Source organism: Anopheles marshallii, chromosome 2, assembly GCF_943734725.1.
Source record: "Anopheles marshallii chromosome 2, idAnoMarsDA_429_01, whole genome shotgun sequence".
Taxonomy (NCBI): Eukaryota; Metazoa; Arthropoda; class Insecta; order Diptera; family Culicidae; genus Anopheles; species Anopheles marshallii.
The window spans coordinates 18,444,191-18,457,601 of NC_071326.1; the positions used below are offsets into that span (position 1 = coordinate 18,444,191).

At 45.5% G+C, this 13,411-nt stretch overlaps 1 protein-coding gene across 1 annotated transcript in view; it reads right to left on the bottom strand.

Moving 5' to 3' along the window:
• Positions 1–479: 479 nt before the first annotated feature.
• Positions 480–13,411, bottom strand: part of LOC128719586 (ABC transporter G family member 23) — a 37,132-nt gene continuing 24,200 nt past the window's right edge. The window contains exons 2-11 of the mRNA XM_053813211.1: positions 6,417–6,578; positions 3,070–3,188; positions 2,790–2,985; positions 2,514–2,715; positions 2,287–2,438; positions 2,078–2,222; positions 1,912–1,998; positions 1,434–1,824; positions 1,114–1,363; positions 480–1,047 (exon numbers count right to left, since the gene is read on the bottom strand). Coding sequence (XP_053669186.1) covers positions 480–1,047; positions 1,114–1,363; positions 1,434–1,824; positions 1,912–1,998; positions 2,078–2,222; positions 2,287–2,438; positions 2,514–2,715; positions 2,790–2,985; positions 3,070–3,188; positions 6,417–6,578 — 2,272 coding nt within the window. The remainder of the gene's footprint in view (positions 1,048–1,113; positions 1,364–1,433; positions 1,825–1,911; positions 1,999–2,077; positions 2,223–2,286; positions 2,439–2,513; positions 2,716–2,789; positions 2,986–3,069; positions 3,189–6,416; positions 6,579–13,411) is intronic.

The following is a 13,411-nucleotide window of genomic DNA, read 5'->3' on the forward strand; positions in this document are numbered from 1 at the left end:
AGGTTGGGCTTGTTGGCGAATGGTTTAAAACAATAATAGAGCATAGAAAAAGGAAAACGCCAACAGCTCCTCTGCGAGCGATCCTACGGGTAACTGGAATTTCTTACTAACATAGTTGTATTGTAAACAGGGAACAAAAGCAGTACCATGTAGTAGTAGCTACTGTTGAAGGGCGACAAAAGGTGATAGATGAGAGTTCAAGACATAAGATTGAGCAAATTGTAATGTGTAATGTGTATGTTTCATGTACAGCACCACGGCTCGTGATGCAACACGCCCTTATTCTCTAGTCCCTTCTTCCCACTCGACCATATGCTGGTTTTTGGATCAACAATAACGCTGATGTATCTCCCAGCGAGGGCAGTTACATCAGCTCGGGTGACGCTCTAGCGAAGTCACAGTGAAACGAAAACCTTGAAAAGGTGAAAATGAAATTATCCCCCTTTAGTCCCGGTGGCATTTTTTTTTTGTCCAGCGATTTAGCCGCGCTTGAACTTGAGCACCAGCATCGTGATGACAAGGAACAGCGCGATCCAGGCGATCGTGGAAACGAATCCCATGTACACGTCTGGTTCCATTATGCTCCAGCCACGGGCCAGTATCGAGCGGAGGGACGTCGTGGCCAGGGTAAGTGGCAAACAGAGCGATACGTATCGCAGCACCAGCGGCATACCTTCGATCGGCCAAATAACGCCCGACAGGAGCAGCGTCGGATAGAATGACCCGAGCGCGAGCTGGATGGCGTTACGTTCGAGCTCACAGATTGCCGAAATGACAAACCCGAAGCACATACCGCACAGACCCTGCAGGATGGTCAGCACGACGATCCACCCGATCTCACCATTATTCGTTACACCGAATACCACGATCATGAAGATCAGTACCAGTGCCGTTTGGCCGCACATTACCACAAACTGTGTGACGACGTGGGAGAACAGAATTTCGGTCGGCGTTACACCGGCCACCCACGAACGGTCCAGCAAACCCTCGGTACGTTCGATGATCAGAGCGGAAGAGGTTAGCGCCACTGCCAGGAAGAACACGATACTGTGGATGAAATGAAAATGCAGGTTAGTGGAAATGATCGCTAGTGCTGCGGTTTGGCAAACATACGTCAAAATGACTCCTGGCGCAACGAAGTCCGTGAACGATGGATCGTTGGTGCCGTAGATCGGAGCCTTGAACTGAATCGGTACATCGCCAAGCTTCGGGTTGTTGTCGCACACTCGGAGCAGCTGCTGGGCAAACTCCCGGTAGGCAACCTGCAAGTCCCGGTTGAGCATGATGCCGATCTGCTGGTTGGACATATCGAGCCACACGCGAATCTCCGATTGATCCAACGTTTCATCGTCCGCATCTCGTCCTACGGTAAACATAAACGTGTTAGTGAAACAAATCCCAACGCTTTTGCGTTCAAATTCGAGATCACTTACCGAGCGCAATGCGTGCCACAAGTGCATCGGTGAAGTTGTCCGTAAAGTATAAAGCACCCCAGGCATTGCCATCGCGTACCGCACCGAGCGCCGAATCCAGATCCGAGTAGTACTCCTTCACGATCGTCGTGTTCAGGTGGCTCAAGTATCGACAGGACAGGTTGGTAAAGCTGCACCCAGGATCGAACGCACAGTCCGCACCGATGGTCGAGTTCATCTCACCGTTTACGATGGCCATCTTCAGGTTGGTTGGGTCGCGTCCAATTGCCAAACAGAACAGAATCACCTGCATTACCGGGAGGGCAAAGATGAACAGCATCACGCCCACGTTTCGCCACATGCGCAGGAAGTTTTTCACGAGCAGTGCACGGATTTTTCCCTTCGACGTGAACTTTGGAGATGCGAAAGTTTGGAGGTACTAAAGGTTAGTTCATTGTCGACTAAGCAATGTGTAAGGTGAGATCTTGTGGGAACTTACATTGGAACAACCCGAACATTCGGTACAGTTATCGCATTCGACTGCCTGACTGATCGCACCGGGCGCTGACCCATTGAGTCCGTTAATCTGGTGTAATAAATTGGTGGGTTAGGCTTCTCACTCTGTATTGCACATCAATGACTAAACCGGAACTCAAAATACTTACAGCAATGGTGGATCCGTTACTGTCACTGATGAGCACTTCCTTGCTCTGGTGGAAGTTTAGTCCGACGACTCCACTTTCCTGGCTGACGTAGACTGGGTTATCCTTTTTGTTGCCAAATGCTAGCGCCGAAAGTGATATGTTGTTGCTGCACGATAAACATTGTCCATTAGTTTTGATTCGATGCCAGTTAACAGTAGATGCCATCTTACCTGATGTTCAGCTCAGCTGGTGCCGTATTAGTTTGGCCCTGTTTACGTGACAGCTTAAGGAAGACATCTTCCAAGCTGCTGCAGCGATACATCGACAGCAGACAGCTGGGCGATTCTTCTGCCAACAGTCGACCGGATCGCATCAAACCGATCTAAAATCGAGGCGGGAAAAAACAGGTTTTAACAGGGTAACGCCACTTTGCCAACCAGAGTAGCTTCCGACTTACTGTGTGTGCTTGTCGGGCTTCTTCGATGTAATGTGTCGTAATGATGACGGTTTTCTGGCCGGCCTTGGTGATGTGTACGAGATGATTCCATATACTTTGTCTAAGTAGTGGATCCACACCGACGGTTGGTTCATCGAGAATGAGTAGCTCCGGATCATGCATCAGGGCAACGGCGAACGAAACACGACGCTGCTGACCGCCACTGTAAGTATGCGGGGAGAAGGCACACAATCAGCAACCGTTTTCTGCCCGAAAGTTGTTGTTGTTCATTCTTACCTCAAGTTCTTCACCAACCGAGACTCCGATGGCAAATCGAGAAAATTGAGCAAAAACTGTAACCGCTCGACGATCTCTGACGTGTGCATGCCAAAGATCCAGCCGAAGTACATCATCGTCTCGCGGATTGAGAATTCGCCGTATAAAGCTATCTCCTGCGGCATATAACCTACGCGGGCTCCCGGCACTCCGGATCCTGGGGTGGAGCATATTCGGGCAAAAGCAGAAGATGAGTTAGACGGGGTGTAAAACGAGCCTCCAGCCAAACGACACCACTTACCCTTTGTTCCCGGCTTTCCTCCAAGGACCCATATTTCTCCTGAGTTTAGTCGCTTTCTGCCTACTATGCATGATAGAAGTGTCGTTTTACCGCAACCGGATGCTCCTAAAAGTCCATAACTGTGGAAATGAAGAGTGAAGAGAGAAGCGAGAATTTAGATATCATTTGATTGCAATTAAATGAGACATCCATATTTAATATTCGTCCAGTTCCCAATAGCCGCATAGTCTTGTTTTGGTTTGGAGAAGTCAAATCAATCCTCCGGTGCTTTATGGTACATTGAGCTAATTGTTTCCACGGTTTCCTACCACACCGAACTACCTTTTTGTTGCGATCAGACAAGAAATATCACACACGAGGGTAGCTAAACAACAATGCTGCTCCTCGAAGCGTCACAATGCTTTAACGCGTCTACCGAATCCATTCCGATCACGTACCAACGATTTATGTACGCCTTTGGACGGTTGGGATGTCCATTTGCGTTAGATGGCCTCCGTTGGCGACTGCTTAAGGTAGCGAAATAAATAATCATTGCCATCGCAACGCTCAAGTGCTCAGCGCGAGCGGTTCGGTTCTCTACAGCCATTACACGATCTATCAAATTCCTGTGTGGCTGCTGTGTGGTGATATGGCAACGCTTAATGTGTAATAAAAAGATTCTATCCGGACTGACACCACTGTTAAAGCAACGTACGCGTAAGACGTAATGATTTTGCAAATAAAATCCCATCAATCAGTCAGATATCGGGCCAGTCGATATTGGGATATTGTGCCAATGGTTATTGTAACGATGCGTTTGGGATGCATCGAATGGGATGCACTTGGCATAAGTCCATCTAACCGGATTCTTTCTTTTACTCCGGTATGTTACTCTGGAGATTTCGAAACAATGATCATTCTGAACTAGACGGCTTTGTTTTGTACTAGGGAAGATTCTATGACCATTGTACTGGAGTTGAGCAACAGTGCAGAATTGTTTAATAATTATAGTTATAGCTCATTGTTCTGAGGGTCTCAACGATCTTGAAGGTTGTTTGCGTGTTGCGCTATTCTTGAAGTGCCCTTCTGTAACATGCTTCAATATTCAGGTGACATGTTCCAAAGCCAGGGACACAATTATTTCAACATATGCCACACATCACCATGTATGATTGTTTTGACATAAAACGTTCTAAAATTTGCCTTGACCTTTACAGTTTTGTAACAACTTTTGGAGGCACCGAAAGGTGAAACAAAAAATGGCTGGTGTAAAGGTTTGATGATTTGAACGTCTCTTCAATGTGCAACCATCGAACAATGCTCCGGAAGCGGCATATCCAAGGACGATACGCAACGAATCGCTGGTGATTGTTCCCCGGTGCGGGCAGTGTCTGACAGCGCGAAGAAAATATAGCGGAAGCAACATCGTACCGGGCCCAAAAACCCTTGCCGCGCGCAGTGTCTTGGATGATTCCGCTCGGACGAATCAACACCATTGTGTGGTTCGTTCGCTTTTGGGCGAGGGAAAGACAATGTACTCGTCGTGCCATAAGTGAAAATTGTACAGGGACGTAAACAAAATGCCCCGCAGATGGTACGGTGTAAGGCCATGCCAGACCGTGGCCATATTGTTATCAAATCGAAAAACACGGAAATAAAAGGGCTCTGAGGTTTCTGATTGTTGGGAGGTAATTTTTGAAACGAAAGGTACCATACCTTCAATACCTTCATTAATTATGGGCCAGAATGTTTGCGACGTTTTGTATTAATTGGTTCATTTGTAGCTCAAAAAAGAGCTACATTTTATTGTAAACGTTTATTTTGGTGTGGTCCAATCTTCGTAACTGCAACAATTACTTGTGTCTCCATTGACCAGGCAATCGTTACGGACTGTGTGTACGTATGGCGGCCTTGTATACTGCGCGAGTTATCATTGCATGGTACAATCCGTTGCATGCTGCGGTCGTTCGTCTATTACATCGTACCGGAACGGACAGTAAACTTTCGACCTCGGCGAAAGGTGTATTTCTTTGGGTTATGATGAGAAATTGTCTGTTTGACAACAAACTCCCATTGCACATTACACTATCCAGTGAGATCGAAGGTTAATTCTCTCGAGACCCTAAGGGATATTAGCCGATAGCCAAACCGCAGTAAACAAACCCAAAAGGAAAGGAACTTTTACATAGTTCGTTGAACACAAAGGTTTTTTTATGCACCTTCACAGCAAAAACCATTTGACCGACCATACGTTGGTCACAATAAATTGAGAGTAAAATTGCCAGTTTTCATCCGGAAGCTGGTGGTGGAAAAGTGTACGCAGGTGTGCGTCTATCAGGCGATTCACCACCGGAACACAAAGCGTACAGAAAAAAGGCGTAGAAAAGCACTAGACGACAAAACAGACAGCTGTGGTGCGGCTGGCCGGTTGGAGGGTATTTTTTTTTTATTTTGGAAAAGTCGATGATTAGCAAAGATGAACGCAATCCGTAATTACTTCCGCGATAGTGGTGAGGGAACGGTTTGCACAAAGTAGTGATGACTCGGATGGCTTACAGCAACAATTCGTAGACTGCCGCTCGTTTTGCGGTGATTGAAAACGTTGAGAAAGAAACGATTGCACGGTTGTGGTTCGATTGGGGGTTTTCCCCCTCCCAAATCGAGTTTTTGCTGTTTTGAACTAAGCGAATGTGAGTATTACAGGAGCTTTAGTCTCCCGATCTGCCATTTCAAATAAGATTTGAAAAAAAAAGAAATATTATGCAGTCATCGTAATTTCTGCAAGTTGTACTTTCAATTTCCTACAATACTATACATAGTTTTACACGCGGGATGGATCGCCAGAGTTCTTGTTCCGATAGTCAAGGTTAATCAACGAGCTTTGAGCTCTTGCAACCGTTCTGGTTCACCCCTGTGGAGAATCGTTTCCATTTTGCAAAAATGGAAAACACCTCCGAAGAAGCAATTATAGGATGAGTGTACAAAATTTTTTATTTGCAAATTATTTTGCCAAAATTGTCCACATTACATAAAACCACCAAAACCGAATGGGAAGCTTAATGAGTTTCCTTTTAGTGAGGTGCGTAAGGTGGTCTATTAATTAGCTTTGTCGGTGGTAGATAAATAAGGTTGAATAAGGTTGAATCTATTAAAAGAAAGCCAAAAACAAAGCAACGGTTGATCATGCTTTCGATCAAGTTAATTGAGATAGCTTGCAATAAATAAATATTCAATAATGTGTATGAACACTTGATAACTTCTATCCGAAATCATTACGATTTTAACACGATGACCATCCTGATGAATCATTTTCGTTACGCAAGAGTTATTATATCGATCGATGTAATAAAAAAAACTCCAGCACTTACATAGTTCCTTTGGCTACTGTCATGTTAAGATTCGATAGAACTTGATTTGGTTTCTTCTTGGTGCCGTACGATTTGAACGCATGCCGCACGGAGACGGCATTCTGCTGTCTGCTCCACATCGTCCCTCCATCGTCGATCGTTGCCACACTGGTCTCGCTACCGCTAGAGGATGGAAGTGATTGGGAAGAAACAAAAAAAAACATTATTAATTACATTTCGTTCAATGCACAACTGGAATTAATTTAGTCTTCAAACTATTTTCATTTAAAAGGTTATAGACATCATCAGGTAGAGGTACAGGATGTAGCGATTTTGATGCATCATAAGATGGTTGCTCAACGCACACAGAATTGCAATTTTGTTAGACGCGAGAAACAACAACGGAATGTGACCAACGCTCATTTGTTGCGTTAGTGCTGCACGCTTTGTTTGTTCCGCCAGTTACATTCGATGCGCTTTTGGTTGGCTCCCAATGGAAAAGGTAACGAGCGAAGTTGGTTGGTGAATGTTGCATGTGTGATGTTTCTTTTCTGTCTTTCTGCTTTTGAACCCGCACATCATTGCGAATGAAAAACCGGACAAACCCCGGTGACCGTCTGGTGTGTTTGCGAGTGATTAAATGCGAACCATCACTGACTAATTGTAATTGCACAGCTAGCCTTGATCTAACTCTGACCAACAGAGTGCTACACTGCACGTGCAAGAGTTGGTTGGCATTGCAGTGATGTCGTCGTAGTGGGTTTGATCCTTCCGAAAGTGACCGGACTTTTGATACGAGAAGGAATTTTAACAACCGGCGAATGACGCTCGATCCGTCAGCTGAAGCTTTGCCAGGCCAATTCCATTCAACTAGGTCTATGATAGTGTTGGTTTTTTTCCTTGTCGAGCTCTCATATTATCTACATTTCAACGAGTTTGTGGTGAAAGGAATTAAGGTTTTATGATGATTAAAATGGCTGACATTAGCCACCTAGACGAGAGTACATTAGTATCACCAAGCGGGAACTCGTGATCTTGAAAGATACACTAAGGCAGAAGACGTTTAACGTGTACGTTAGGAATTACGACTCGTAACGGTTACGTAGTGTCGAATTTCAAGAGTATCAGCGAGCCTCTATGATAATGGCCTCATTTCAGTGTGTCAAAGCTTCAAATTTGACACAAATCGCTCGCCCCGTGTGTGAGTGTGTCGAAAAAGGTTCCCTTTCGTGCAGGCTCTCGCCGGTCTTTTCCGGGAGAGAAGGTCATGCTATGCTAATTCCATGTGTAAGCCACTCATCCGCCATAGCTTCACTTGGACACGTTTCGAAACAGCCGGCCCGCCGATTGAATGCGTAAGCTCGTCAGCTATTAACACGCAATGATCAAACTCGGGCCAATCCCCTTTTCCCGGCAAACACGCACACCTGTGTTTGACGGTGATCGATACAGCGATGATCGTTGACCACCAAAAACTAAGCAGCAATGGAAAGTACTTCCGCCATTCGATCAATTGCCAACTGTGCGTACTGGGACGTGAATGAAACAGGCGGCTCGTATCAATCTCCAACTCCAGCACAGTTTGTGCCGCAACAGCAGCAGCACCAGTGGGTACGATTGCATCTGCTGCAACTGCTTTCGTTTATGGAAGCTAGCTTTTGCCCCGTAAGAGGCCCCGACCCGAGGCCAGAGGCTTTCGAATAGGAGGAATAAAAAACAACACCCCAGTACACGGACCCTCGCATCGCCCAACCAGCAAAAGCTTTCCATTCGGCATGCGTGCAGCTGGGAGAAAACGAGTCGTGCAGAGTTGGTGCCAGCAGCGGTGAACTTTCAAGGACACCGGAACGTTGGCCGCACGTTGAATCATCGCTGTTCGGTTCGTTGAAAAAGTAGTGAAATCATGCCAGCTAAGTGGTCTATGGTTACTAGAAATGTTGCAAGAAATGTCCAAAGTCTTGTCTTGGGACGTCTTGTGGGTCCTTCGGTTTGTATGTTTGTTTTGTGGAAACGAATGTGGCAATAGCAAACCAATCGATACTGATATGCAGCCCAATTAAGTTGAAGTTTAATGCACAAAAGAAACAGCTTTGAATAATTAAGAATAAATCTGCAAATCCTTTTCCGAACATGGCTGCAAATAATGCTTCTGTCGCGCGAAATGTTTGCAATAAATATGCACCAAATGATGTGTGGATGACTGTTTTCCTAACCACAATCAAGGCAAACAGACATTCATTAGCATAGACGGTACGACGGCGAAGACGTCGAACCACACGGCAACTCGGAACGGTGACGACGCTTGTCTTACGTCAGGTTTGGTTGCGATCAGGCGTGCTGCAGGTGCGTCTAGAACAAGGAAGTCTCCGCCGATGGAGAAGATGACCGTGAAGCAGAAAGCGAACAAAAACGCTGCTGCCCGATACCGACCGAATGCCGCCATCTTGTCTGTCTGGGACGGGATAAACGGTTGTCAGCAAATTTTACCAGCAAGATGTATGACACAATTTAAATTCCAACCTTTTACCGCTAATGAAGTTTTAACTCTAGTGGAAAGATGCCGCTCATCTAGTGTTGTCGAACAAGATGGCTCTAATTGTGGAACGGAGAAGAAACCGTAATGTTCCATTAGGATGGCACCGGTTTTTCGGTATTCAATTAGACAACACATTAGACGGGTAGACACGCTGTTACGGTTGGGAATATTAATGTCTGTAGGCTAATGTTAGTATTCTTAACGTGACATGTTTTGATTTGGGAGTTCGTTGTTGTTTTTTTTTATTTTGGCTGGTTGGTCTGCACAGCTCGTTAAATGAAACACCACATGCGAAAGGAAGACCGATCCATCATCCACGACGCACGATGATCGGTGCGAGTCGACGTTCACGGCCTAAGTACACTCGGGTGTCTAACCTTGAGGATGGCCGCTTATAGTGCGTGGCCATCTCCCACTCATCGTGGTCAAGCCGTTCCGAGAGTGGGAGCGAAAAAAAAGTACTAAGTGGCGTGATGTGCGTACTTTGTGTCATGACCGGAGCCAATCCTCAATTGGTTTTACCCGTGTGACGCTGTGTATGCGAAGCGGTTTGTGGACGATAGAAATCTGAAACATTTATTTACCCTTATTACAGCACCGACGCTACTAATGCGTCCCTACCACCGTCTCGCACGCCACGCAAGAGGTGACCGCAGGGGAGGTGGAGGGTCACATTTGCGTTTCGTTTCACCCCGTTCGATCCATCCGTCTCGCACCCTACGTCGCCGGGGTCCCCTCCGAATTCGGGGCGACCTTTCATGCTTCTCGCTATGCTTCGGCTACCCCAACCGGTTTCTAATCGTACCGACCTCTGTACCGTCATTACACCGACCAGCGCCATCACCAATCGCCTTGAAGCGAGTGGCCCAGGACGGCAAATTTCGCCCCTAAACAGCAGCGCCAAACTATCAGCGTTGACTGGTTTTTGTCGCACCATACCCGTCCGTCCGCTGTGCAGTACACCGCAAATGGTGGTACGAATTTTGAATACAGATGCGATGAAATGCAAAGATCGATGTATTCACATTCTTACACAAACACACACACCTACCACTCAATACGCACACATACACAACGAGTGTCCCAAGAAAAACGATTCCGAACGTGTTAAAGTTGCGTCGACAGTCGATCGTAATGGATCGTAGAATTGCGCGCGCGCGCACACACACGCACACGGTGATGGCACACACCACTCCGGGGCTACTATCAAATCTATTGACGCGCACTAATGGCGCACACGCATGGCAAGGCTTTCTCTCGCAACCACCCCACCTGATGCGTGGTGGCCGATGGGGTTGGTGTGAGTGTGTGAGAAAAGATTGAATAAAAAAAAAACTAGTGGATGCGTGTGGCTGTGTGCGTATGGCCATTCGCATACACACACACACACACACACACATACTCACTCACAACTGGGTGCAACTCGAACGAAACTGAATTGACCTTCGGAAATGTAGGCCGTCTCGTTTGTTGTATAACATCGCGATCGCACGCCACGATCGTCGTCGGTTGTATCTTGTGCGGTTCGTCGCTGCCACGGCCATTGCAGTCGCTGGTACCGTCTTGAGCCGGTTGCTTGGAGCGCGCGACGCTTATTTGGTTGTTTATACGCACCGAAATGTAAATGATGCGTTTGCCGGTATCCTTCGACAACACTTCACTTTAACGAAAAGCACAAAACAATTTTCCACTCGCTTTATCCATCAGCGCGGTGGATTTTGTTTTAGGACTAAATCTACAAAAAACAAGTATAACCATTCCACGCATGCTCGGTGTCAACCTTGCGTTTGTTTTCAACAACAGCATCAGTTTTCCGCTTGCAACTGTAAACCCATCTAAACTTTTACGATGCTATGCCTTGGCTAAGATGCTATCGCCTTTGGTTTACGAATCTTTTAACGTCAAATTTACACACGCCAGAGCGTGTGCGTGAGAGAGGGAGAGCCCACTCTCGGTTGTTGTTGTGCCGGAAAGTTTCTTGTGATCATTTTATTGTTGTGTTACAAGCGATTCACAATTTCATCGCCCGCCGGGCATGTTGGCGCAATGTTGGGGCACGCGAATACCACCACCACCACCATCCGAAGCAGCCGAACTAAACCCTCCACTTTGTGTGCCCTTTTGCCTCACGCCATCGGTTAATGTGGCGCAATTAAGCCTAAGAAAGGTGAAAAAGCACGATACCCGTCGCTGGTGGTGCAAAGGGCCGTGAACAACAGCAAGAAGAAGTAAAAGAAAAAAATTACAAACAAAACCATTACAAACCATGTACACAGATTGATACAGCACTGTAAAGCATTATTTAGCATCCGTGCAAGTCGAAAGTGTGCGCGGCTGGAATACGGACGTATGCATGAGAAGAGAAAAGAAGCGTTGTAAAACATCGGCAAACGATCGCATTAGCCATCAGCTGAATGGTTGATGATGGCTCAATTACACAATTGCATTCAATGTACCATCCCGGGAGGCCACGAAACGTGTCCACGATCAATCATGTTTACCATGTTTACCGGTTTCAATGGCAAGATGGGCATTGGGGCGAGACTGATTGCGGTTGATAAAATTATTCAAAATCATCCTCCACTCGTAGAAACAATTGAACTGCTGGTAGAACATCGAAGGTTTAACTTTGTGGTCTATTGATTGCTTTTATAGTCGCTACCTTTCATGGCATTTTTAGTAATCTTGAACTTTACAAGCCTTTTTTACTCAAATAATACTGTGAAATGCTTCTTAAACGATCAAAAGAATGTACAATATTTTCGTCGAAATACCGCGAGGATCTAAAACTTTGGGAATATCTGGTACAAGCTCCAAACCATCATAGCGAAACATTACTGAAGATATAACACCAAATAGTGGAGACTTCGTCACAAACAATTTTATGTTTGATGATCAATCAAAGATTTCCGTTAAAAATGATTCAAAAATTTGGACGAAGAATTTCTTGAAGATCAGAGTGCCCTATGACTTCAACTTGTCATCAGATAAACGAAGCAAGTGTTTCTAAATCTCATCTAAATTTCAATCTCAAAGGAATGTCCTTTCGTTTTAATTTCAAAACATTGAGTTTTCAATCGTAAATTCAATACTTTTAAATTTAAAACTTTTATTCGTTTTAGACTTAACTGCTTTTTAGCTTTCTGTCCAAATCCAGCTCGCGAACTACTTGGATTTAGTATGTTCATTCATAGTATATTGAAATTTCAGAATTCTAATGACTTTTTGCGAATAGCCCAAGAAAAGGTTTGAGTTACTTAAAGACGAGTCTTAATTAAAGTTAAAATTAAACACATTGTTTCACGAACTTCACTTGAAAATAGTTCCCATCCAATAACTGAGGGAGTTTTTATTTTATAAAATCACTAAAATTAACCTTTTTTGTAGCATCATACTTAATATCTCTCCACACCACCTCACAACGTTTGCATGTGTTTTGTGGAACCAACCCAAAAAATATCGGAAAATAATGTCTGCTTTCAAACGCATTTACCAGCGAAAACATTATCCATTTTCACTCCAAAATAAACAAAACCCCGATCCAACACTGATCGTCGATCAGACACTGCCTGATTGTTTCCGGTCTACTTACGTTATCAACATTTTATCATGTATTTCTGTGCGTCGGTTCGAGGGTACTGTTGTCGTAACAGTCGGTGCGATTCGGCTGTCTGTCGGAGCTCACTTCCGGTGGCAAATAATTGGCTCTGCTCGTTGTATTGCAACCACTGGTGGTGGGTGGTATCCCAAAAAAAAAAAATTGCGTCCAGCCACCAGCAAACTAAAACACCAGGCCACGAAAGGTTTCGTGGAGCCTGTCGTTCCCGGTGCCGCTTTTGGGAACAGTTCTGCTGCGTCCCCGTACTGCGGTAAAGTTCACCACCAGAAGCTGCCTGTACTTAAATGTTAACACTCTATCAGCACCATGCACAACACTGATTCGATGGATCGTTGACACCGGAATGGAGCGTAATATCACCGAACAAGCGCGAAAATCGATTACATTTACTAAACAAAAATACGAAAGAACACGGGGTTACGGGTTAGTAATCTTCGGAGAACGTTTTGCACTGCTATCGAAATGAACACTTCCGAATCCGAGTTCTAGCGCTGAACTAATGCTGAAATCTGTGCGCAAGCGTACAAAGCACACTTCCTCCGGAGTGCACACTCCCACCATTCGGGACACTAATTCGATGCGGATGATGATGTTGAAGAAGACAAAGTAAAGCGACCGAGAAAGGGTTCCACCCCGATGGGTTGGGAGGGTTGGCGGAAGAGTAGGAAATGCGGGATGTGTGAACCTTACAACACCCGCACCCGCACCCGTAGATCGCTATCATAAACCGGCAGTGGTAAGAAAGCGAATAAATCATCTCGGAACGGTGATGCGGATGCAGCGCCACTAGTCTCCGATTGGGTTCCGCATTTTGTCGATCGTTGATGCGTATTTTTCCCACCTAGTTCAGATCAATTGGCA